The sequence below is a fragment of the Drosophila mauritiana genome, chromosome 3L (genome assembly GCF_004382145.1).
Source record: "Drosophila mauritiana strain mau12 chromosome 3L, ASM438214v1, whole genome shotgun sequence".
Classification (NCBI taxonomy): Eukaryota; Metazoa; Arthropoda; class Insecta; order Diptera; family Drosophilidae; genus Drosophila; species Drosophila mauritiana.
The window spans coordinates 19,150,763-19,176,732 of record NC_046669.1 but is presented as its reverse complement, the minus strand read 5'-3'; the positions used below and the strand labels follow the sequence as shown (position 1 = coordinate 19,176,732).

The following is a 25,970-nucleotide window of genomic DNA, read 5'->3' as shown; positions in this document are numbered from 1 at the left end:
TGGTTCCATGCACTGGGAAAAACATGCTGTAACTTCAACATATTTTGGTCAAAAACAATCTTTTAATGTCGGAAAGAATATATGTATACTCTGCTAACTGAAAAAAAGGAGTTAACTATTACTAAATATTAGCAAAAGATATATATATTTAATATATGTAATGCATTTTCACTCACTAATTTCTCCCAGTGCATCCCCACGCGTTGCCACACAGAGCGGAAGGTGGCGGGGTTGGGGGGATTAGTGAGTTATATATGGGAATGTCTTAACCCCATCTAAACAAACTCAAATTGGCCAGACGGCGGTGGAGGTATTCGAGATATTTAACAAGGCGAAACAATAAAACGACAGTTTAATTTGTCCGTCTGGAGCAATGCCATTGCCATTGGCATCCCGACTTCTTCGCCGGATTAGCGTGAATTTAATTTTACACTGACACACATTAAGCTGTTACACCCATCCCCTCCCTCACTCCCCCCGCTGCTCGCACCCCGCGCTAATTGCACTCATTATTATTGGGTGTAATATTAATTTCAAGGGTGGCAGACACACAACCCTTTGAAAGTCACGAGTCATCAGCAACTTCATCCTCGGCTGTTTGGCCGGCTGTTTGCATTTGGTTTTTATGTGAATACTTTCAATTTGCCGCACCACATAAAACGCCACGCAGATCCTTTGCCAACAACTGTTGTTTATCTCTAATGTTTGACGACTAATAGTGAGGCAATTTGGCGCTGGGATAGCGAGACACACTCTTTTAAACAAATTCAAAGGTCTCTTGTATCTAATAGTTGCTCAACAATTTAATAAGATAAACCCGATCTGCAAAACAACTATTTGGTATGTCACTTCGAAGTTGAAAACTAACTGAGTTTGGAATCAAAAAGCTTTAAATTCATCATAAAATAGAGTTTTATATATTGTTGCTGCTACTTCTAAAAAACCTTGATCCTTGAAAAACTAAACACTTACCTATACACTCTTTCCCATTCAATTAAATATGTTGAACCTTTAAAAACGCTTAATCCTGTGAAGAAATCTTGACTGCAGCACAAACCGTGTGTTTCCTTAACCCTTTACACCCAACTTAACCCCTTGATAGTCAACTGCTGCTGCCGTTGAACTTTTGACCACCAATTAATCAAAGAAAATTTGTACAAATTCATTCTGGCAACATATGGAGCCATCGCAGACTGCTTTTTGTTTGGATACATGTGGGTGCAATGCATCAGTATCCAAGCACCCACCCACTTCAGCCCACTCCCCCCCTCTCAGCCTAATTTCAACATGAATAATTCGCATTTAATTAGGTTTTTACGCAATTCCGAAATCTGTTTGTTTCGGAGCCACAGCAAACACACACGCACTGCAAACTTGCCACGCCAAGGGTTGTGTGTGTGTGGGTGTGGGTGGAAAATCGAAAACCAGGACTGTGGCCAGCTATTATAAATAATTTTGTATAATTAGACACACTTGCCGTCCGGCGATTTGACATATGAGATCGGAGGAGGGAGGAACGTCAACAGCTCCATGTCGAATTTGGAACGAAAGGACTTTAAGGACGACCCCCATCGAGGGGGCTTATCTTGTTGGCGATGGGCAAATCCTTTGGCTGACTTTTGCCACTTTGGCCACTTTGGCTGCTGCTGGGCTTAGGCCAAAGGCAAACACAATGGCCTCTATCTGGTAAATTAGCCACAGAGTGTCATAAATTTTCCAATGACAGCGAGGCATTGCCTCACTTTCCCCCGCTGCACCGCAAAACTATTGGCAAGTTATTTTAATTCACTAAGCCAATTAGTGGCCACAACCGTCCTTTCTTGCTCGGTTCATTTGCGGTCCACTCGGAAGATGGCACTCGGAGCACATCCTGGAGCTCGGACTGGGCTGGAATGTCATCAGGAGCACGTGTGCATAAATAAAAAGTTTGCGAGGAAAAAAGTTCATCAAGCGCCGACCGACCAACACTAAACGTGTCAAAAACTTATATAATATAGTCTCGCCCCGCGTCACATCTAGCATATTTGGATCCATAAATCCCGGCCAGATTCCTTCGGCAACGAAAAACAAAGGCTGTTGTCATAGGCAAAGTTTAAATTACTTCGCAGGCTGTGACGCCGCAGAGGCACTGCCTCCCCCACTCTGGGCCACATGTGTTTCGCATGAGTAATGCTAGTTGCGAACTAAAATTAAGATGATGCATGTGGCACGCCCACGCCCAGCAGGAAAGGACTCGTCACCAGGACAGTGCTTAAGCTGGCCCAGAAACTTGGACAGACATGGGAGACTCTTTTCTGGTTTCAATATCTTTTAGAGATACTAATTATGTGTTTGTAAACCTTAATACAATAGCTAGATATAATTTAAAAATTGGTAAATAAAAAAAAAACATGATATATAGTATTATTATTATAATTATTTTCATATTGCAAAAGTACGCAGCAACATGTCTCCCATCTCGAACAACTTTAATGGCATTTTCCCATCCCCTTTCGGGCACCCAGAATCCCCCACAGCTTGCTAACGGCCCATTGTCGCTGGAGTGACCACAACAAATTGAGCTTATCATTGACGGATTAACACTAAACACACCCACATGCACGAGGATTCGGGCAGACGCCAAAGGATGTCCCATGTCCACTTGTTTTTCCCCTTTTGGCCAGGGAAAGTTCGCACAGATGAGACATAAATCTGCCACACGTAGCCGGCTCAGAGGTTGACTAAAGCGCAAAATTAGCGACGTCGGGAAAAGCATATTGATGAAGCGTTAAGACCACATCACTGCAGATGACCCAAGCCATCCGACTGAGTAGAGGGGGCAGGGGGAGGAGGTGTAGTGGAGTGGGTAGGCCCTCGGAGTTGCAGGCGGTGGGTGTGGCACTGATGGGTCGCAGGTCGTGGAAAGTGGAAAATCAATGCCGACGACAAAAACATGACAAGTTGATCCCTTTAAGCCGCAAGTTATGCCAGCCACGCACATCAGTCGGGCGCACACTGAAAGAAAAAATTGTAGCTATATATATTTTATATAATAGATTTTTATAAAACTATCATCACCATGCTTTTGGTAATGAAAGGATGACGTATATTGGAATATTCAAACTTAAACTTACTTATTTTGTAAAAATACTTTAAACAGTATAAGTAAGTTGTTGATTTAACTTTATTTTTAAGTAACAGTAAGGATTATATATATAAATATATATAATTTATAAATATATATCATATATAAATTATTATTCGTACTAAAATAACCCTTTTGTAAAAGGATATTTACCACATTTGCACCCCACAAGTTTGGGGCTTACATTTTTCTCTCAGTGCACGCATTTTTATGAGGGTTGTAAGGGGTGTGGGGTGGCCGAAGTTGACTTTGTTGTTGCTGCGCTGCGTTTTTCTGTCACTTTGCGCAAATGTGTCCTTGCAAATCCTGTTAAAATTGCATTTGGAACATGTCAACATTGCGACTGTGTGCTGCCGAAACCGCAAAAAAAAGAACACCCGACGCCCAATCCCAAAAAAGCCAAACCAAAAGCCCCCTCCCCTCCCTGCCCATCCAGTGGCTATGCTTTTTTACGATTTCGCTTTGTTTCGTTCTATTTTTCCGTACATTTATTTCGCTTGTAATTCATTTCCATTCATATTTACATGCAAAAGTGCGAAGTATTGGTACATTTTCCTGCTCTTTTGCCAGCGCATTTGTCTGGGATTTGCGGGGGATTGCTTTTGGGTTCTGTTTTTCCTTCTATAACTTTTTTACGATAGACGCATCTGTGTTTTTTTTTCGTTTGGTTCTATCTCTACTGGTACTTTTGCGGGGGTTCGTTCGAGATTCGAGGGATTGGTTGTGGCACATTTGACAGCCGAACGGTTTTGGCACTTGTTCTGCGGTTTCAATTAATTCGGAGGCGTTGCCCGGATTTTCCTGCGGTTTTCCTCGGCACAGGCAGGTGTGAAGGATGAGATAGCGTTGGGAATTATGTACTTTGGGGATGTTTTCGAGACAGGATTAGCTTCTCGTATGGTCGATAAATCACGGAAGCCGAACTTATAGGAAAGTATTTGAAAAGCAATTAATATGCAAAGTAGTGTTGCACAGTAGGCAGTAACTCAATGTCATATAAAGACATATTGGTTGTCATTGGTGTTAGAAGCAAGTATCAAAAAGTTGATATGTGAAGTTTTCTAATATGATATTGACAATACAATGTTTGCTGAAAGGTCAATTGATTATAGTACTAAGATATGGGTTATTGCCAAAATAAAATATTAATATGACAGTGCTAAAACATACCTTCAAAAAGTAGCAGTTTTAGAATCAAAAGTTTTGTTATATATTAATTGTTTTATTAGGTCGTATTAGTATAAACGCAAAATAAAAGCATAATATGTATATAAGCTCATCTGTTAATAAACGATTCAATCGACAATCTTTTCCGCTTTAATCGGGTACTATTTAGTCTCGAATTTCTACCAATTAACGATATATATCCATCCCCTCCAAATGTTGTATCTTTTTTTCGGCGCGTCCCCTAGGCAAACTGAATTATGAGAAATTGTTTGGCGAAATAAAAAGGCAAGATTATTAAAGAACTGAGCAGAGCAGAGCCAAAGTTGCGGCAGCTGCTCGGCCACTACATAAATTAGTTGTCAGGCCAAGTTGCTCAAAGTACATACCCATGCCCATACCCATTCCCACATAGGAGATGCTGCGGATGAGGAGGTGGCCAGGACGGAGGACAGTTGGTTATATATAGAGCCGCGCCCACACGCCCGAAAGATAAGAAGAAAGAAATCGGACCGAAGACAAGTATTTAATTTTGTAGCTGGCAAGCTGACAAACTGACAAGCAGAAGAAGAATAAGATATGGTGGGGGCTGAAATAAGTGAACGCAATCTGCAGAGTGAAGGCAGCACATAAATAAAATGAAAAATCTACTGCCAACCCGAAATGCAGTACAAGTCCTGTACATGGCACTCGCCCTGCGATTTCGCCAGTTACCAGTTATCAGTCACCAGTTCCCAGTTGCTAGTTACCAGTCAGCAGTCGAAGGAAGACTTAGTTACCTCTGGAAGCAGGAGGATGAGTTGGGGGACAGCGGGACAACACTCTATGTACAAGAAATAGACACATAATGTAGGCTACCTCCAACGTCGGCGCATGCGCCCCGAACTCCCGGACTTCCCTCCTAGTTGTCTCACTCTGGCACTCCCAATCCCAATGACTCGGCGACTCCTTCCCTGCTTTCCACGTAGGGCTCTTCCGAGGATTCCCCAAACAGAGAACAATATGGCCCTAAAGTGATTATATTTCTTGAATATGCATTTCATCTTTTAAAACTGTTTTTTAGGGATTTGAAAGTAAAAGTATTGCTTATTGATATGATATGATATAGTCTTTCGCTCAAGTATTTTGCTCAGTGCACTACAGATCTCTCGCTCCCACTTCCACTCAGCACTCCCTCTCACTCCTCCCACTCAGTATCGCGCACTCCCTCCCACCGACAGAGATGGCTAATAAACCGAGAGACGGCAGGCTGATGGAAATTATAAAGTGCAGGCTCGTCTGCTCGCACAGGAATTCTTAAAATGTAAATTTAATGAGCAAAAAATTAGAAGAAATCTCCGCGAGCCGATCCCCCGACCCAAAGATGGTAAAGAGAAAATTTACTAGCCACCAATTAAAGGAGCGGAGAGCGTCTGGTGTCAACTGGCTCGCTTTGACGGACAGGGCCCCATAAACATGTCAGAAAGGCTTGCGCATTTTTTATCCGCATCTTCAGCACCTCCGCGAGGTGCTCCTCCCTACCAATCCGAGTAAATTGCAGGGAAAATACTTTATTTAGTTAGTCCGGCGTATTGGAAATCACAGCGCAACACACACAGGGCAACGAGCTGCCAATAAAAAGTTGCGCGCAGAATGGTTAAGCTTTTTATGCTGTTCCCAACACTAAACACAGTGGTTGCTGGAGGTTGTCTCCTCTGGCGTTGTTTTAATACTGCTATAGTTGTAGCTTCTTGTTTGCAGTAATATTGTGTGACAACTATTTCTGCTTGTAGCTACTTTGTTGGCCAGTTGACAGTGGAGCAAGTGCTAAAAATCAATAGGTTCTGGCAGCTTACTGAAGTCTTGAAGTTCATCCTTAACATTATTCAATAATTGCTGATTACTATAAGCAAAAGATAAGCTTAAACAAAGACAATTTATTATTACATTTTGGGTCCCAATTACACAAGCAATAAAGTCTTATAAAACTTTAAACTTTAGCTACTACACAAATATGCATATTTATATATATATTCATAACAATGTTTTAACGTTGTGCAATTGGCTTGCTTTCTTTTAACCAGAAGAGCCGTCGCGGCCTATTAAATTCCAATTTTCTTGACACCCTGTCCTCGAAATATTTTCGCCACTTCGCGCCCAATAAATACCACAGTAATGCGCTATATTAAGTGGACAGTGTGCAAAAACCCAGCTGCAGGGGCAGAAAAAAGGAAAGAGACTACTTCCAAGATACTTTTGTCCGGGACAGTGTCCGACAAACAACAACAAAATGCCAAAGCCAAAAGTAAAAATGTTTCCCATACGGTTTATTTACACAAAATGTCAGAAGTTTACGTCCGAGGGAGGGGAGCTGATCGAGGGGGAAAATGGTTGAGGGGGCGGGGAAATCCGGGGAGTGCCAGTACCAGTGCCAGTACCAGTTCGAGTGCGAGTACCAGGTGCTGGCAGACAAACAGGCGTACAATGGCCAACGGATGGACATACGCAACCATTTTGGAATAATAATGCAGCGGCAAAAACAAACTGTGCGCCCAAGGAGGTGAGAACATAATGTAAAGACACTGCCGCAGTGGGAGTGGGCGTGCGCGAGAGCGGGACGGCGAGAGTGCAGACAAACCGGTTGTGGCCGCTGGCCAATCAGAGGTCGCGAGGCGTTACGCGGCGACGGCGACGCCGACTGCGCAGCGGCGTGGCTGGAGAAGAGGAAGCACACGGGCCAACTAACGGCAACTGGTTTCCATTTGGCCTCAGTTGGATTTCTGCAGCGCGTACGTGCGGGTGTCCTGTGTCGAGCGAGCGAGAGAGTTTTAGAGAAAAGGAGAGCGAGTGAGCTGTCAGCTGATCCGAGCTTTACCGTTTTACCGACGCGCAAATACAATTCCCAACCGATTATTACCGATACCGAGTGATCTTTGCATGTGCCAACACTGAAACACAAGCGAAAGTGAGGTTATGAGTGCCCCCTAGTGCCAAATTAGTCTAAACCAAAACCAAAACAAAACAAAAACGAGCTGCAGATGGAAAGCAACGCATTTGGCAGCAGCCATTTGCCGTCCCAAGCGCTCGTTGTCCTCTCGGAAGCCGCTTCCGGTCTGCACGAGGCTCTACGTGGACAACGTCCGTTTCCATCGAGAGTAAGTAGAGCCCAGAAACTCAGCTTCAGCCCAAACCATCCGGACAGCCGCTGATTGGAATCGCCCAGCCCATCGATTCTGATCGGACGGAGAGGGGACATATTTATGACAAATCATAAAGACTGGGGACCGGTAGCCGAAATGCCGAAAGATGCCATAAATCAGCACACCGCTAGCGAGGCAAAGGAATCGTGAAACGGCAGCCAAGAAAGCCCACAGCAAGCAAAACAATGCTGCATTGTAAAACAACAAATCCAACCAGAAGTTCCAAGTGAACTTCCAGTTGGAGATGCGACTAGGGATGACAGCGTGATTGCCGATCATGCACTCAATTAAGGATCCATTATGGAGAGAGAAAGTGAGGAGAAAGCTGTGAGCGCTCGTTTAAGTGCAGTGTATAATGTGAGCTACTTAATTTAGATGGAGCATAGCTTAAAATGGAGTTGTTACAAGAAAAGTACAAAAAGGAAGCCAGTAGTCTTGTTCAAAATGATATATCTCATAATGTTAATTTACAAAAAAAAAGATACAACTACAACGATATATAAATTAAATTAAATTGTTGGTTGCTGGATCCTAAATTGAACATAGATTGAATGAACTTCTCCATTGAAAGAATATATGTAGGTGTTTTTATATCGTTCCTACTTAAAGCAAAGGTAAAAGCTTTATGGGTACACTTCTAAATAGTTAATGTCGAATTTTTCCGTCCTCTGATACCAACTTCTGAGGTTTCCTATATCCCACAAGAACTACCCGATCACGGTCGCATTTCCAATGCGGCAGTCAGTCAAGAGGCAGATTCAGAGAGTTCGTCGTCGCATTCCGATCGGCGAATGCGTTTCCAAACGCCCCATTGTGTGTAGATTTTTGCGACGAACAGATTTATGATAGCTTCAATTCCGAACTGCGAGTCGGGCCTGATGGAAGTGGAAGTGGAAGCGGGCCGCAGCTAACTACTGGCCCGATTCCGATCCCAATCCCAATCCCGATCCCACAGAGCAGACCCATTTGATTTGGCTGGAAGTCGATTCCCGGGCAGCTTCTGCTCATTCTCCTGCCTGTCATCATTGTAAACATGAGCAATGATCTTGACGCTGATGCTACAAATGATGAAGAACTCGGCCGCTGATGATGTTCGAACAGTTCGCTTGGCGAAACTGGTTATTCCGAGCGCAGTCCGAATAGGAACGTATGTATCTCTGCCCTGCATAGCATTGAGTAGCGTTAAGATATGTTAAACATGACAACAATATGTCCTCGGCGTTCAGATGCGAGTTGGGTTGTGAGGAAACGATTTTCGCCACGGAAGACAGTGGAAAAGCAGGGATATCGCTTAGAAAGAGCACGTATTTACCTTGCTTTTGAGGAATTCTCGTCTTGAAACAGGGCTTACCTACCTATCAAGTTTTAACCGCCTGAATGTCACTTAAATATTTTTAATAAGATTCTTAAAAAAGAATCATTATAAAAAGCAATATTAGCTGTAGGTTTAGGGTTTTAGCACATATTGCAATCAAAGTGGACATCATTAAATGTGTAATATAAAACTTAAAGAAGAACAGGAAGTAAATTTTGACTTTTCAATGTCTCTAAAGAACTTTTAGCCTACATATACCTATGCTAGCTTTCTCTGTATTAGTTTCTTCTGCTTTCTTGGCCATTTCTTCTTCCAATGACGATTCCTTCTAAGGCCACTGCACAAGTCGCTTATCTAGCATAATTTATGAAACCGATTACAATCGAGCATGGGAGGCAGACAATAAAAATTAATAAAAACAAGCCGAGCGAGCATATTAAAAGCAATGTCAAATGGTTTAATATGGGCCTGCTTCCAGTGGACCTGCCTCCTCCACTTCTCCATTCCGCTTGCCCACGGACCTTCAACCACCGACCAGTTTGTTTGGATGGGTGAAGAGCAAGAAGGAAAAGAAACCCACCAGGCACCATAACAATTCTGTAACCGCGACGGCAGCAGGAACAACAAAAGGTAAACAGACTGACCCCTTCGGAAAATGGCAGTCAAGTTGGGGTGGCCAGAGTTATGGCACCGAGGCGGGCCAACATATGAAAAATAATTCATTTTTTTGCCACTTATTGCCACAAAGTATGAGTAGTTGAGTTGTGTGCATATGCGAGTGTGTGTCTGTATCTGTGTGTGTGTGTGTGTGACTGAGCCTAATTTAATTTATGGCAATTTATCAGGAGGGCAGCTAGGAACCAAGCAGCGAAATGCGGAGGCAGCGAGGCGTTTAACCAGCAGTACTTACAACCAAAGGGAGTATTATGTCCAAATGGTCAGTGATAGTTGGCCAAGAGAATTCCAACAGAAGGAAGAGATAGGACGAGGTGCAGAAGTGGAAGATATCATGTTTCTTACAAGCGGGTTCTTATTTCAAATGTACATATGTACAAATACATGAATCAAGAAAAATATCAATTGGAAGAAGAATTTGCAAGCGTTTAAGTCGTTTTACATAATTGACAACACCAATTCAGTTTTGAAGTTAGAAAAGGAGTTGTTTTGAGTTAGTCACAACAACTAAATTTCATCACCAGGCGAATTAATATCAGGACTATTTATTTTTGGATTAAATCATTTGTATTTAAACATCAAATCGGAATAATCCTCATATATAAATAGGCCTTGATGCCTATGCACATCCGCAAGATAGTTTCCAGCTTAAAATCATTTCAGATTATTACGTATACGCTTAAATTATGATGATATAATCAAACTAAACAAAAGTATTGCACATTCTTGTCTTTTTTTGTCATTTATGCTGGCAAAGATTGTTTCTGAACTGAAACGTCAATCAAATACCTTCATTTGAATTTAAAAGTATTAGATTAAAGTACCGAGAAGATTAAAGTAATGAGAACATACGACTTTCGCCACTATCGCCACACTTAAAAGACGCCCAGAGGTATGCTACGCAATTCACTGGCATCGCGATTTTCTGCTCCTTGAATTCCGTAGCTTTGGGCCACGGAAAAGGCCAAAGTCGAACAAGTTGAGGCCAGCCATAAACATTTAGTTGGCGAAAATTGCCAATTGCTAAGCGTTTTTAGCATCGCCAGCCGCTCTCTTCGGTTCGATTTGAGCCTCGTTTACTCCGTGTTAGTGCCACAAATTGAGATTTATTTGCGGAGTGGCGTGGAGGCCAAGTTGTTTGCTTTGCTCTTCTGGGCCGTCTGCTGTCGCTTTCCGTGTTTTATGGCCAAATTAAGCGAAATTGGCAATTGTATGTGGACAATTGCTATTTGCCACTCGTTATCGTGTTGTTGTAATTAAGCTGTTATTGTTGTTGCTGGTACGAGTATGTATGTGATGCAGCTGAGAGTTGCACCGAGCAAGTGCGTCCCCTTCGCGGGGCGAGTGGCAAACAACGCCAATAACTCAAGTGCTAAGGGCAAACAGAACGAATGTATGCAAATCTGGTCGCAGTCATCATCCCCCTAGCCGGATAAGGAATGCTACAATTTGGGATAACAAATCACCCGCCCGGCGCTAATAGAAAAGCAAACAAAGCGGGAGTAGAACCAAACATCCCACTCCAGCCAAGGGACAAAAAAGGAGCACCTGCTCCTGCACTGGAAAAAATGACTTAAGTCTTAGTGTCATCTTATGATACTTTTGTATTCACCTCTATGGTGAATGGCTAAATCTGAATTTTAGATATCAAAAATGTTTAATTCAGCGATAATTTAAACGTTATAGATCTTGTTTCTCAACTCTTAACTGTTTTAATGCCTTTGGCTAAAGTGAATCCAACTTTGAAATATACGATAGATACTATTAAGCCATTGGAACATTTAAACTTTCAGTGCACTATCCAAATTGGTTAATCGAAAGCATTTCCCTGTGCATGGCATTTATTGCACTGATTAACGGGCATAAATCAATCGATGAAAGTCACGCTGAAAATCCCCCAACAAGGATTGCATTAAAAAGTCCTTTGGAATGGGAGTGCCAAGTGGCTGACCACTTCTGTTGGGGTTTTCGATTCCAAAACAGGGATGGGTGCCCCAAACAGCTGTGGACCAATGTCCACAGACTTAGACAAAGTGCAACTCATGCGGTTGCAATACCCCAATCTCCTCCTGCTCCCACTGACTTGCAACATTCGAGGCTAATGAAGAGGGGGATGATGTGCCTGGTGATTATTCAGATCCGATGTGGCAACATATGCGCCCAAATGAAGGTGCTAATAATCCCCAATTTATTGGACTCGCCTTGGCTGCAGCGTGTGACCAGGATTACGATGGAAATTAACGCGGACATGGGACCAGATTAATCAACTGTAATTAATGAGATTGATTGTACTGTAAAAATAACTTAAATTTAACTATAATCCATGGTGATTGTTTAGTTTATCAAGAAGCACATACGTTTAGAACCTATAACTACTATAACCAGTTAAATATATCCGCTATGTATAATATTTAGATTGTATTTTACATGGAATAACCTACAGTTTCCTGTGATAACATTTGTCCCATAATTTGCTCGCACTTTTCGCCTTAAAAATACTCGCTGGCAGACAAATTTGTATGTAAATTTTGCTGTTCCCAAGTTTTCGTGGCTGAGGGGTCGTTGGAGTGACGGTGGTGTGGGTGAGGGTTAATACTTGTCACACATGTCGCCGCTTATGTTCTACTCGTATCTTCGTATCTTGTCTGTGCGGCAATCGCCGCTTAGCGCACTCGTCAGCCTCAATTTGTTGGGAACGCTGTCTGGTGAGTCCTGTGGGTTATCTGCCCCAGTCCACGGACTGCGACAGCGGACTCACCCTGCCCACTTCACTCATATCATTTACCATAGTCCTTGTGTGAGTTTTGGATCGGAGAAAGTTGGGGGGCGGGGGCCAAAGCGTTTTCCTCGTTATTTCACACCCCATTGGAAGTGAGCTATCCGCCACTTTCCCTCGATATTGACACAGTTTATGGCAATGTTCGATATCGTAATTCTAAAATCTCTCAATTTAACATTTATTCGTCGTAAATTAAACATTTCTGTGCACAATTTGTGTCGATGCAAATCGACGCCGCCCTTCGAATCTTTTTCCATCTTTTCTCCCGGGGAATGGGATTAGGTATCGCAGTTTTCCTGCTTTTCCAAACCTATCCAAGCCTTGGCATATGTTACCCACATCCGTGTTTGCGCCTCCACCTTCCATAATTGGCTAATTTTAACGCCAAGTCATGTAGCTGCCATAATTTGTTGCGCGTTCCGATGCTCAGACTCGAGTAATGCGCATATTTAACGCTTAAATTATACGCTCACTTAACTTTTAAAAACTCTGGGCTTAGATGCGTACTAAGCATGCTTCCATGCATTTTCAGTGGCATTTAAGTTCATTCTTATTTGCGAATAAATAGAACATAAGTTTAGATAGATAAAGGTAGGATAAAATACCTGGAGGATTCCTTAAAGGCACTCACATGGTATAGCAACTACTTGTACTATTTGTAAATTATGAAACGATTCCACTATCTTGATATATTGTAGTTTTGGGCATCAGCTTTACTATAAAATTCCACTTCGATTACAGAAATCGATTTGTTGGTTAACAATAGTATTAAACGTGCTGAAATAGGTATGAAAATTCTTAAAGTTCCCAGCAGAATTGAAGTTTTGCTATCTTCTCTCCCACAAAGAAGTATCTATAAATTTTTGGTGAATATTTTGTTGGATTTGATCCCACTCATAAACTAAATAGATGCATCGACCTTGATATATAATGGTACCCCGCGAAATCCAGTAATATAAAATGAATGTTAACTTGCTATTGCCACGATTCTACAATACTTTCCCCATTTCTCTCGCCCCAACTGTGCTTCCTAGGTAATCCCTTTCGATTTCCCCCTCTTGCAGCTACCCGACGCCAAAGATCTGCACAACATGTCACTAGTCGGCAACTACTTCAATCCGCACCTGCTGCTCAACCACGGGATGCTGGTGGCCAACGGAGCGGCGGCGGCAGCGGCGGCGGCTGGAGCGGGACCGGCCAGCTACTTTGCCAGTGACCGCTCGCCGCTGGGCAAGCCGTCGGTGCTGTCGAACTTCTCGCTGCCGTCGGCCTTCTCGCCGCCCAAGTACATCGGCATATCCCTGGATCAGGTGAGTTGGGATCGGGTTGGGTTGGCTGCCAATCGGTATCCGCTGATGCGATGAGCTGATAATCGGCGCAAGATTGACACTTGTCATAATGGGATTTGCACTTCGATTTCCATCCGGCAGAATCTGTTCAATGGCAGCGAATCATTTCGCACGGATTCGGCCAGCCCCACATGCACATCGCACGAATCCATGGAGGGATCACAGGATTACGATGCCGTTGAAAAGGGTGAAAGTCCGCGCAGCAATAATTCTCAGGATCCCAGGGATTTGAGACGTAAGTAGGGTTGCTTGCACCGCATTTATTTATTTAGCAAATTTACATCCACATCGCACAAAAAAATTTGCATGTTTGCGATAAAAGGAAAAATTGGAAAGTTCGAGCCATTCGAACTTCCCTTTTTTTGCTGATAAAAATCGGCGGGCGTATTTGTTTCAATTTTACTTTTGCCGAGCAATTTTAACGCTTCAGTAGGTTAACTTTGACTGGCAGGCGTAAGGACAGCGACAGGACCTCTCATCTCCTGCACTTCAATTCGTTTTTTATTAGTTTTCTCGAGTCCAGATACTTTGCTTAAATTCTCTCTTATTTACCTGGGGGTTGTTCCTGTTCCAGCTTTTCCGTTTTCCCTAAATTTCCATCCCAACCTTTCCAAAAAGTAGGCTAAATCGTCTCGTCTGCAAATGCGTTGCTAATTGGTCTAGTAAAGCTGATCTAGTTAAGCGCCTTATGACAAAAATCGGGCTGCAGCATATGAAAATGATAAATATGAATGCAAATGAACAAAGCAAATGGGATAAATGTCAGGGGCGTAGTGCCAAGAGGGTTCAATAGGGTTTCCTAAAGTTTTAAATATGTAAGCATATTAGGCACTCCAGTTAGAAGATATTACATGTAGAACATTTAGTTGAAAACCGGAAGTTGGAACATAGAATGTTACATTTTTGCAATAAATATAACACATAAAATGTCAAATTTGTTTAATTATTCACTTGTAGCCCCCCTTTTAAACACCTCTGCCTAAAACAGTGACAACTCTGTTTATCTTTCGGCCATTATTTGCCTTTCAACTTAAGCCGGAAAACCAGTTTTCCCTCGCCACATGAACCCACCACCCATACTCAACATGTGGATTTGTGTTTAACTTTTGGATTAGCGAGTAGTCGTGGATAGACAGGAGCGCCATAAATTAATTTCGATAAATAATACACTTTTAATTAGCTGAAGCTGCAGCGCAAGCCAGCATCCATCAATGGGTTAAACTAACTGAAGTTTAGCGGCGAACAGGCCAATTTAACCCCACTGCGGGGCAGAAGTCAAAAGGGCATGCGAGGAATGGGAAGGCAGCGAAGGGTTAAGAGGAGGGGTGCATGTCGTAAGTGTTTTAAATGGCACAAGGATACAAGTATATAAGGATACAAGGATACTCGACTGGAGTGGTCCCAATGAAATGTTACATCAACCCCATTCCAGGCAACCCGACCACTTGACTACAAAGTCAAACCGACCGCACATCCTTTTTCGTCCGGCTCGTGCTCGGCACACGAAGACGTCCTCCAGTGGCGGCTAATTACTCATCCAGGACATTGCCGCAACTCTTCCGGAGGCATTGTGCAGCCACCCTCGGGATTCCATAATGTTTGCTCATTTATCGCCGGCTGGGGGACACACTTTTTCGGTTTACTCTGCGATTTGTTGGCTCAAAGGATGCGCAAGTGTTGCGAATCGCTTTGATTGCATTGTTTGCCATTGTTATGACGAGCGTTATTATTGCTATTACTTCTGCTCCGCGGTTTTTGTTCGCCGATGATGTATTATATCGAATGCACACTTGGAATTTTCATATTAATTTCCGTAATATTAATGGCAAAGTCATATTTCATCCGGCGATATATGAAACGCCCATTTCTTGGACAGGGAGGATTATGAAATAGCATCGTTGAGCACGTGTCGCAAATCGACGTGGAGTGGGTGGTCATCGAACCTGGACATATTTTCAGTTATGTCAGTCATGAGTTTAAAAAGCGATGGGACATTCCAAGAAGTTATTATGCAGATTTAGCTGATCATATAAATGAATCTACTGAAAATATTTGTAGTTTGTATTGCTCATTATTATCACACACAAAAGATATTTCATCTTTCTATAGCTTCAGTTTGAGTATAGATACATTTACATTTTCTTATGAAATACGTACAACAAAATAGGCACAAAAATTAAATTTCGTTTAATTTTCAAAATCCTGATTTCAAAATTGAAGTTTATGAACTAGCTAAATGGTAACCAGGAGTAACCCCAGCGAAAGTGAGAGATGTGGAGCACCGAACTGGTGGCTAATTTGAACCGGAGTCACGACTCGAATGTATCTCCATTTATGTTGAGCATATCCATTCGACTGCCGGTGATGGGCGCGGTTAACCGACATATTTTGTTGGGAAATAATTTAGAAGAATATAAATAAAACTGTTTCGACTGCGCCTGTTCGGAACGTACTGCGATATGTTTATTGTAATATTATTTTAATTGCCGGCCGCAGTCACGTGCAGAACGGCGGACACATTTTGTTTGCTGGGTTCGCAGCAAACAGTTTGTATTTATTGTGGTTGCCGTTGGTTTATTCATTTTTTCGCCAGTGGCTGCCGAAATACGTGGGGTCGACGTGTGTCTGACATCAGGAATCCTGCAGCGGACTCCTGCGAACCCTGATCCCCACTTGCTGGCAGCCAGATTCGCTTTAAGAATTACGAGCTCCAATTAATTTCCACCGATGTGCTGAAAAGAGGCATGAGGCAATTAGAAAATGCCTGGCAGATTTATTGGCTGGAAAAAAGTGTGGAAATTGCACTGGAAAAATGGATATAGGATTAATCTATATAAGATTAATCTATAATAAATTTACTTATATTTTAGCTTTAATTAAAGGATTTAGAGTTTAGCTAGAGTATGCATTCCTATTTCTCTTCCCATTTCTTTGAGTGCCAACCAATCCATGCTAGATTGTATTTTCCATTTCAATTGTATCAGCTCATGATTAATGATTGCGGACTTGACTGGAATTCAACGATGTCTTCTCCTCTTCCCGCCCACACAGATCTGCATAATGCGGGGAAGGGCCACCAGGCACTGGCCACCTCCTCGTCGGCGTCCAGCTCCTCGTCCTCCTCCTGCTCCACCAGCAATCCCGCCATCAGCACGGCGACCAGCAGCGTTGCCGTTTCGATGGCCAGCCACCTGGCCGCCTCCTCTCCGCACCATCACCCCCACACGCACGCCCACTCGCACCCGCATCCGCTGGCCCATCCGCACGCCCATAGCCACCACCACGTGGGCCACCATGTGGGGGCACCTCCGGTGTCCACGGCGGTGACGACGCACCACCACATGGCCCATCCCCATCCGCTGTCGCACCACCACGCCGCCCACCACGCGGCCTTGGCCAGTTTGAGCATGGCGGGTCTGCGGGCAGTTCCCGGTGGATTGAGCCTGGTCACTGGGCTGCAGGCGGCAGCGGCCGGCGGTGCTATTCCCGAGATGTGCCCCGTTTGCGGACTGAAGCTGAGCGCCGAGGAGTGGCACACCCACTTCCTCACCGAACTGGACAGGCTCTACAAGCTGAGTGCGGGATTCGAGAGGGCCAGCCTGCAGGCCACCTACATGTTTGCGCCTCCGTGTCCCGCGCAGGAGAACGCCATTCGCACCAGTCACAACCGCTGGGAGGTGGGTGTTCCTCAGGAGCTAATCTGGTGCGAATCTAACCATTCATCTTCTCGATTTCCCTAGACTTTCCAGAGAATACGTAACAATCGCCAGAACCGCCTGAGACTCAAAGTGCGAAAGCGCAAGTACGGCGAAATGTACATGATGGAGAGTCTTTACTGTAGCAGTTGTCCCATCTGCAAGAGGAAGTACGCCTTGGAGACGGGGAAGATACCTCCGGAGGTAAGTCCAATAGCCTAAAATAAATATCAGTCGTAAATTACATTTAAACTGATAGAGAGTTTAAATATCTAAGTAATATAAGCACAAATTCCGAAGAATATTAAAATGAACTCAATGAACTCCTTTATATTTCCAGGACGATGCCAAATCGCAGGAGGAGATCGAAACGGTGGATGTGGAGAGCTGCAACGACGAAGTGCCCGACTCAGGATCGGAGCTAGCTGCTCCGGGTTCGGGGTCATCCGGCACGGTTATGCCGCCCTCCAGTATGCACAACAGCAACTCGCAGCCGGGCAAGCTGGACGGGATTCTCTACCGGACGGGCTGTGTGCTCAGCCAGAAGGATCCGCATGCCGACGAGCAGGACGTGAGCACCAATGTGACAACGGCGAGCAGCAGTAGTTGGCCAGGCGAGGCACCAACCCAGGCACATATCAGTGGTGGGTTTCTAATTTAAAGATTCAAAATGAATCCAAAATCTACATTCACAATATATACTTTTTAGCTTAGTTCAATCAAGGAATATTACTAATAAGAAACTGAAATTAATCAATATTCCAATGATTTCAAAACCCATATCCGTACTTTAGATTCGGTTTTTTTTTTGTTTGATGAGACTTATATTTATGTCCCGCAACTTACGCCAATTGCCTCGTTCCATTTAATCCGCAGTTAAAACCGTCAGCGAGCTGTCATCCACCACACACCACTACTACAACGCGGACTCCTGCGGCGTGGGCGTGAACGACACCAACAGCAGCAGCAGCACCCACAACAACGGCGGTGGCAGCAACAAGGATCTGATGATGGACACGGCCTCCTGCCAAAACGACAGCGACGAGGACGTGATTGTGGACGACGACGACACCGTGAAGCTGTCGAGCAAAATCAACTATGGCAAGATGCAGCGCCGCCAGGATGAGCAGAACGTGGGCAGCAGCAGGTGAGATGGTCGCTCCAGTCCTTCAAATAATAACAATTACTTTTTAGAAACTAGCTTAAATATATTGCAAGATTATATTTATTATTTTATAATTATTATCTTATTGTTTTTATATCAGTAATGCTTACTGAAAGCCTTTTAAGCTCTCTTAAATATTTATGTAAATACATCTTAAGTTTATACAAAAATCCTTAATCCTGTTTAACAAAGGACAGTGTTGTGGGTTTAATTTAAAGCTATATCATTCAAAAGGATAATATTTCTTAAAGAAAAGATAAAGATTAAGTACAGCTGTTTCTGCATATTCTCAAGTATTTTATTTTTAATTTATAATTTCAAACGTAAGTTACCTATAGTTACCAGTGGTCATGTCCTGCGCCAAATGACTTGGATAGGTTTTGTAATTATCCCAAATATGCTCACTTACAGATCCCTCGAGAACCTCTCACCGGTGGAGGAGCGACCGCGGTCGGAGCCGCAGGTGAGCAGCACCGAACCCGGACCCATGGACATATCGCACAACAACAACAACAACAATAACAACAACAACAATAGCAGCAGTAATAACAACAACAATCCGTCGGCGAAATACGCGGAGAGCATGGAGAACAGCCTGTCGCAGTTGTCGTCGATGGGCGTGCCGGGATTAACGCAATTGGACACAAAGGTGGGGATTAGTTCGGATTTAAAACCGGACGATGAAAACAAATGTTTCATTTGTAAGGTAATTTCTCAGTTTGCTTCAGTTTTCACTTCACCTCGATCGGCTCGATCTATGCACAATCCCCGAGAACCCCTAACTTTCGCTTTCCGCCTCCAGTAATTTCAACCAGTCAATGCACACTTAAGCCGGAAATCTCCAACTCTCCAAAATCTTCTATAATTTGCGCCCACTTTTCTTGTGTATTTCAAGACAGGCATAAAGGATCTCAACACGGATGCGTTCCTGCGCGGCCGTAACTTTTACTTCCACCAGAGTTGTGCCAACGTCATGAGCAGCTACCGGCTGAACAAGGAGCTCCTCAGCCAGGCCCAGAATCAGCAGAGGGCGGCCGCCAACGGAAACGGAAATGGCAGTGGGATCGGAATGGGGGATTCGGGCGGCGCCACGGCAACGCCCCGCAGCCTTTCACCTGCCCAATCTCCGCAGCAGAGCGTCTCGCAGGCCATGGAGTGAGCGGAGGGGTGGAGTGGATAATAGCAATCAAAGCGTGAATTTATTAAAATTAATTAACAACATATTGTATTCGAGGTAGCTAATGAAACGCGACGAGCCAGCCGAAGTGGTTAATGGGGCATCCGCAAAGTAGGCAACACCTGCCACGCCCACCAAAAAAAAAAAAAGAAAGAGTGTGGTGGAATCCCAATGTTTTTCGCCCTGTATAAATTCTACATGTAAAATTGATTTTGTTTTCATTTCAAATGGAATTGGTTCTGTGTAAAAGAATGTTTTAGTGCAATTTTTGAGTTGCCTTCTCAACGGTCGTATTATGTAATATCAGTATGTATGTACTCGTAGTTTCCCTGAACGTGCTATAATTGTTAAATGTTTGATTGATAACGAAACAAACAATATACGATAAATGAGAATAATTATCATCTCTAAGCAAACTAGTTGTAAATTCTTAAGCCCATAAATTATTTATGAAAAATCAAATAAATACGTGAAATTATTATGGAACGATTAGGTCGATTGTAAATGGATTAGCAAAGGTAAGTATTTTAATAATAAAATATGGTTATTTTGTTAAAATATTCATATATAAGGGAATTAATAGAACATTTCAACTAGAGAAAACGCAGTTAAAGACTGTCTCGACTAACAGATACCCTTTACTCAGCTAGCGGGTGGAATTTTAAAATTATCTCGTCATAAACTGATCGGAAGCAACACTTTCTTTAATGAATGGGTATATTTCGGTGATAAACAAACCGACAATTCACAAATTCGGGACTGTCGAAGCTTTTAAGCTCTATCAATTTGGCAGTGGAAATTTTCAAGCTGATTACAATTTGCCGACAAAAGCATAAATTGAAGCGAAGCCCCAGCTCATATTCATCAAGTATCAAATGAAAATGATTTACAAGTGCAGAAAGGAATGTAAAAACCGAATTTACTTATGTACATATGTAATGAGATAAGGCAGGAGTGATGTCAGAGCGTACATACATGTATACCCCATAGTGCTACATTACTACAAAGAGCAGCAAGCTTCCATGGGGTTCTCCACACACTGCTCTCCGGGTATAAAAAGCACCCGCCCTCAAGCGGCGGACTCTCAGTTAGCATCAGCCGCGATCCGCGAGTACAAGTGTGCCATACCTCATCGACTCGAGATACATACTACTATCGCCAATATGTTCTCCAAGCTATCAGCCCGCGGCATCGCCACCCGCATGAGCTTCTTGGCCCAGAAGACAGCTGCCCAGGAGACGAACGCCGCCGCCGGATCCCGTTCCGAAATCGTCTACGCCAGGGAGAACAAGTACGGCGCCCACAACTACCACCCACTGCCCGTGGCCCTGACCAAGGGCGAGGGCGTGTTCGTCTGGGATGTGGAGGGCAAGCGCTACTTCGACTACCTGAGCGCCTACTCGGCGGTCAACCAGGGTCACTGCCATCCCAAGATCGTAGCGGCACTCACCGCACAGGCCTCCAAGTTGGCCTTGACATCGCGGTAAGTAAATAGGAAAGTGGGAATACAATCAGAGAACAAAGAGACGTGCCCCCTGGAAAATTATCGGATCTGTGCTTTATCAGTTAGATTTGAATGTGTGTGCAGTTTAGGGTGGACTTTGTTCCACAAATTTATGCTCATAAATCGTTTTACAATACTGTGCATTTCAATTGATCATGTCACACGAGGCGTATGCGCAATTAAAATAGAAGGGATCACTTGCTCATATGTATTAGCTATATTCCTCCTGTTTCCAAGTGAAAAATTGAACTAATCATTTGATTAATAACTTTTTTTTTGACTGAATAATAAAACTCGAAGATAGAGATGCGAATGTCGCCGATGTTTATTTTAGTACGTCTGGACAAGATTACAAAGGCTATAAATACAATTTCCGGATTATAAAAGTACATTTCGAAAGCCACTGCTTATTTTTAAAGATGTCATGCGATGGATTAAGGCTTTTTCCTCTAGACCAATAAAAAGCTTACAATTGGAAGCACGCATCATTTGTTTATGTTTTTTACCATATATACATTTCTGACAGTGATAACCCCCCATGAAGTGGACGGAATCTTATCAGCAGTCCAGTACATGTATAAATTCTCACTTTACTTAGTGATTCTACATTTGTCACAGGGAATTTATTTAATAATTGTATTGTACTTGAGTTTCAAATCCTGATGCTGGATTTATTTGGTTTCTCTTGGGTTGCCAGGGCCAGATTGTCAGGTTGAGTGGGGCTATAAAGTCAAGAGAGGTTCGTTGATAACAAATCGGGGGATCGATGACTTGTTATTGTTTGTTGCAATTTCTATATTTGGAAATTTGAGGGGAATGATTGCGATAAGCCAATGGAAAAATTAAACGGTTTATTTTTGGATGATCCAAATGGTTATTGCCCTACTTTCCCATTTAAAAACAAAAATCACGGAAGGAGTTCATTTATGCTGAGCAATTTAATATATAACAAAAATTTCCTTTTCTATTTTCCCCTGCGCAGTGCCTTCTATTCGGATGTCCTTGGAGAGTACGAGGAGTACGTGACCAAGCTCTTTGGCTTCGACAAGGTGCTGCCCATGAACACGGGCGTTGAGGGCGGAGAAACCGCCTGCAAGTTGGCCCGCAAGTGGGGCTACCTACAGAAGAAGATACCGGCCAACCAGGCCAAGATCATCTTCGCGCGCAACAACTTCTGGGGACGCACCCTGTCGGCGGTGTCCGCCTCCAATGATCCCAGCAGCTACGAGGGATTCGGACCCTTCATGCCCGGATTCGAGCTGATTGAGTACGACAATGTGTCAGCGCTGGAGGAGTCCCTCAAGGATCCGAATGTGTGCGCCTTCATGGTGGAGCCCATTCAGGGAGAGGCTGGCGTGGTGGTGCCCAGTGATGGCTATCTGAAGAAGGTGCGGGAGCTCTGCACCAAGTACAATGTGCTCTGGATTGCCGACGAGGTGCAGACGGGATTGGCCAGAACTGGAAAGCTGCTGGCCGTGAACTACGAGCAGGTGCAGCCCGATATTTTGATCCTGGGAAAAGCTCTGTCCGGAGGAATGTATCCCGTGTCGGCGGTGCTCTGCAACGACCAGGTGATGCTGTGCATCAAGCCGGGCGAGCACGGATCCACCTACGGAGGCAACCCCCTGGGCTGCCGAGTGGCCATGGCCGCCTTGGAGGTTCTGCAGGAGGAGAACCTGGCGGAGAACGCCTTCAAAATGGGCGAACTCCTGCGCAAAGAGCTGTCCACGCTGCCGAAGGATGTGGTGTCGGTGGTGCGCGGAAAGGGCCTGCTCAACGCCATCGTTATTAACCAGAGTAGGTTCAATTAGTTCTGAACAAGTGGTCCCCATCTAATCTACGATCCTTTACAGAGTTCGATGCCTGGGAGGTGTGCCTCAAGCTTAAGGAGAACGGACTCCTGGCCAAGCCCACACATGGCGACATCATTCGCTTCGCTCCTCCACTGGTCATCAATGAGACCCAAATGCGCGAGAGCATCGACATAATCAAGAAGACCATTCTGTCCATGTAGATTTCGGTGTCAATGGAGCACAACTCATGTAGAGCGAATAGCATTTAACAGAATGTACCTTAAGTTTTGTGGAAAGTCTGAAATAAAATACACTTTTAATCTTTTTTATACCAGAATGGCTGTGTTTTTATGTGAGTACGCAAAACACGGAAGCAATATTATCTGCTATATTTCATATAGCACAGTAGGCAACAAAAAGTGAATAATATATTTAAGCAGCATTTTGAGAACAAAAAGAAATCAAGAATGGATGTGCTCAACGTACTCAGTGGCATCAATAATTCTCATGAGAAGAAACCTTCTCGATTTCGAGATGAAAACGATCTCAATGTTAATAATTTTAGAAGGAAGCTGTAAAAAGAAAAGCGAGAGGCAAATGAGAGCAAAGTCACTTGCAATCGATATTAGTTTCGATCTCGATTGGAGTAATCGAAATTCTCGAATCGAGATCGCTGAAATCGGTTTCTTCTCTGAGTGAACAAACTTCATCTGCTCAAAATATAATTCTTGGTTGTACTGCTTAACTCTTTTTGCATTCTAGCTTGCCCCATTTGGTAGTTATTTATGTGTGAATAGGCTAGATCTTTCACTGGAAATATTTTTTTGAAATCTAGACCCCAACTCACCCTCTATTTTCCAACCCACCTGCAACTGTGACAAATCCGCTTATAAAAGTCAAATGTAATCTAAACCATTTCAATTTGCCCGTCTGTCTGTTGCCCAAAGGCGTCTCTTGCTGACTTGCTGAAGTCAACTTGGAATTCCGCCCACTCGCACACCTTTCAAGGATGTCACCACCCCCCGCCCGCCACTTTTCCTGCCCAAGTCTCACCCAACTTCGCGCCAGGACTCCCCTTGTTTACCAAGGAGCTCCATCTGTTTGGCTTGACGCGTGGCATATTGATTTTAAAGATTTAAACCAGGACGCGGAACAACAGGTGACAATTCAAATGATGCCCGTAAGTAGGCTAAACATCCCCCGCGGGAAAAATAAGACGAAGTGAGAGGCATTCGATTGGTATTTGATTTTTATTGGGTGTTTCTGGTGTACAATTTGTTCGATTATTACAATTGGAAAGCAATTGGCGTGAAAATGGGGGGAAGCAAGACTTTTTCCAGCTAATTAAAAGTTTGCGCACCAAGAGAATCGAATAAGAAATAAACGCTTATCTTTAAAGTCATAAAAAGTAAGCAACTTTCGCAGCAGGACCTTTTATCCTTGGGTCAAGTGTTAACGCTTAAAACTAAATCTCCGGCGTCTGGCCTTTTGTCCAAGTCAGCTTTGAATCTGAATAGAATCTGAATGGTCGAAAAAACTGGGAAACTGTTGCCTGTTTTATTCTCTGCTGTTTTTTTTTTTTTGGTTTTTTTTGGGGTGTCGAAAGCCACACGACACAGGACACTTGGACCTTCCCTGATCTTCTTCTTTGTAGTCTGTGCCATAATCTTTGCCTTTTTATCGCCGCCCATCTGTTGATGTCTTTATTAAAAAAAAAAAAGAAGAGAGTAAAAGTGGCTGAAAAATCCATTTTTAGCCCATTTTTTGTGGGTTTTATTGCGCAGACGAGATGAGGGCAGGCAGAAAGGACACTTCTTAAGCATTTTATTAGCAAACTTCAAGTTGTTTCGTCTGCACATAATTAAATAAAGCGTTAAAATTAAAAATCAAGATTTTCCCCTCTTTTTTTGGGAACTCTACCTAGGTATCCGAAAAAAAAAAATGTTTTGAGTGGGGGGCGGGGTGAAAGGATGTGGCCGTGCAGTCGGCAAAAGGACCTTTTCTCTCAGATAAGCATTACAATGTCGTTAATTCGCTTTCCTTTATGCCGCGGCTCGGAATTCCTTGGCCTAAAGTACCAAAGGCCGCGATAAGGAGCGAAAATGTTGCGACATTTTCCGCCTGGTAATTGTCCTTGCCAGGATGCGCGGTGTCCAAGTTTATTGCCTAACGACCGCGGCACGTTCCCCTCGTTTTTATATTTTAATTAAAAACCAGCAGTCAACTGGCGGGCAAAGTAAAAGGAGTGGGATTTAGTGCCGCAGGGAAGGTAAATTTCGAAAGTAGTTCACTTATTATATATATATACCTCTAATTTTGGGATGATTGCTCTCTTCTCAAAACTTTTAACAAAATATCAATCTTTATACTTGCTCAAAAATTCAATTGAAACTAACTCATTGAGTTGCTTTATATTATATTATTATTTTATATATGTATATGTGTCATATATTCATTTTTATGTTGAAAACTCTTAACAACCTATAAATTTGTAAGGTTTTACAAATGGGTTAACCCTTTTTAAAAATAATTAATTTATTTATTGTGTTTTCTTGATAACTTAACTCAATATCATATGCAAATTTGCAGTTGAGCTATTATTCTTTGCCATAAAAAAGTAAAATAAATAAATTATTCAAAAATCAACGTAGATTTAAACAAAAGAATAACAAATAAAAAACACTTTATCCTTCATGCATTTTAGATTGCTCAGAGATCAAATCGATCCCACTTAGATCTCTATGGAATGCATGTTTTTATGTTATAACAAGTGTTGCAAAATCCTATATGTAACATAGAGCTATTCGCTGATTCGCTTAATCCATTAACCTTAAGGACTTTCTTCACTCGCGGCAAGAATCAGCATCTTAATAGGAAACTCGTGCGAAATTCGATCGTAAATTTATTAGAGCTTAGGCTGCACTGCCTGCAAGCCTCGATTCACATGTGTCAACAGACAATTTTCGTTTATTAAGATGGGATTAGGACCCAAAAAATGGCTATAATAAAATGTTTAAGGGGGAGCAAGGAACAAGCCAGCAAATGATAAAA

At 43.1% G+C, this 25,970-nt stretch overlaps 2 protein-coding genes across 6 annotated transcripts; both read left to right on the top strand.

Annotated features, from left to right (window-relative positions):
- The first annotated feature begins 6,744 nt into the window (after positions 1-6,744).
- Positions 6,745-19,794, top strand: LOC117141471 (protein Teyrha-meyrha). 5 transcript variants are annotated; one of them, XM_033304934.1, is made up of 9 exons: positions 6,745-7,422; positions 13,301-13,546; positions 13,667-13,820; positions 16,637-17,262; positions 17,326-17,484; positions 17,621-17,924; positions 18,157-18,427; positions 18,857-19,151; positions 19,341-19,794. In XM_033304934.1, exons 1-9 carry the CDS (start codon positions 7,306-7,308, stop codon positions 19,602-19,604), a joined length of 2,436 nt encoding a protein of 811 aa, XP_033160825.1. In that variant the 5' UTR covers positions 6,745-7,305; the 3' UTR covers positions 19,605-19,794. The 5 variants fall into 5 exon arrangements, with proteins under 5 accessions (XP_033160825.1, XP_033160826.1, XP_033160830.1 ...); XM_033304935.1 differs by having other exon boundaries at positions 7,306-7,422; positions 18,857-19,094; positions 19,341-19,604; XM_033304939.1 differs by having other exon boundaries at positions 7,306-7,422; positions 18,857-19,094; positions 19,345-19,432.
- A 903-nt stretch (positions 19,795-20,697) lies between these two features.
- LOC117141310 (ornithine aminotransferase, mitochondrial) lies at positions 20,698-23,256 on the top strand. The gene is made up of 3 exons (XM_033304696.1): positions 20,698-21,105; positions 22,109-22,923; positions 22,980-23,256. The coding sequence occupies exons 1-3, from the start codon at positions 20,786-20,788 to the stop codon at positions 23,138-23,140; spliced, it is 1,296 nt and encodes a 431-aa protein (XP_033160587.1). The 5' UTR covers positions 20,698-20,785; the 3' UTR covers positions 23,141-23,256.
- The last annotated feature ends 2,714 nt before the right edge of the window (positions 23,257-25,970 follow it).

Coding starts and splice junctions, on each gene's coding strand:
- LOC117141310 (XM_033304696.1), top strand. CDS start 20,786: ATGTTCTCCAAGCTATCAGCCCGCGGCATCGCCACCCGCATGAGCTTC. Junction 21,106..22,108: donor AAGTTGGCCTTGACATCGCG/GTAAGTAAATAG, acceptor TCCCCTGCGCAG/TGCCTTCTATTCGGATGTCC. Junction 22,924..22,979: donor CGCCATCGTTATTAACCAGA/GTAGGTTCAATT, acceptor GATCCTTTACAG/AGTTCGATGCCTGGGAGGTG.
- LOC117141471 (XM_033304934.1), top strand. CDS start 7,306: ATGGAAAGCAACGCATTTGGCAGCAGCCATTTGCCGTCCCAAGCGCTC. Junction 13,547..13,666: donor TCGGCATATCCCTGGATCAG/GTGAGTTGGGAT, acceptor TCCATCCGGCAG/AATCTGTTCAATGGCAGCGA. Junction 17,263..17,325: donor CCAGTCACAACCGCTGGGAG/GTGGGTGTTCCT, acceptor CGATTTCCCTAG/ACTTTCCAGAGAATACGTAA.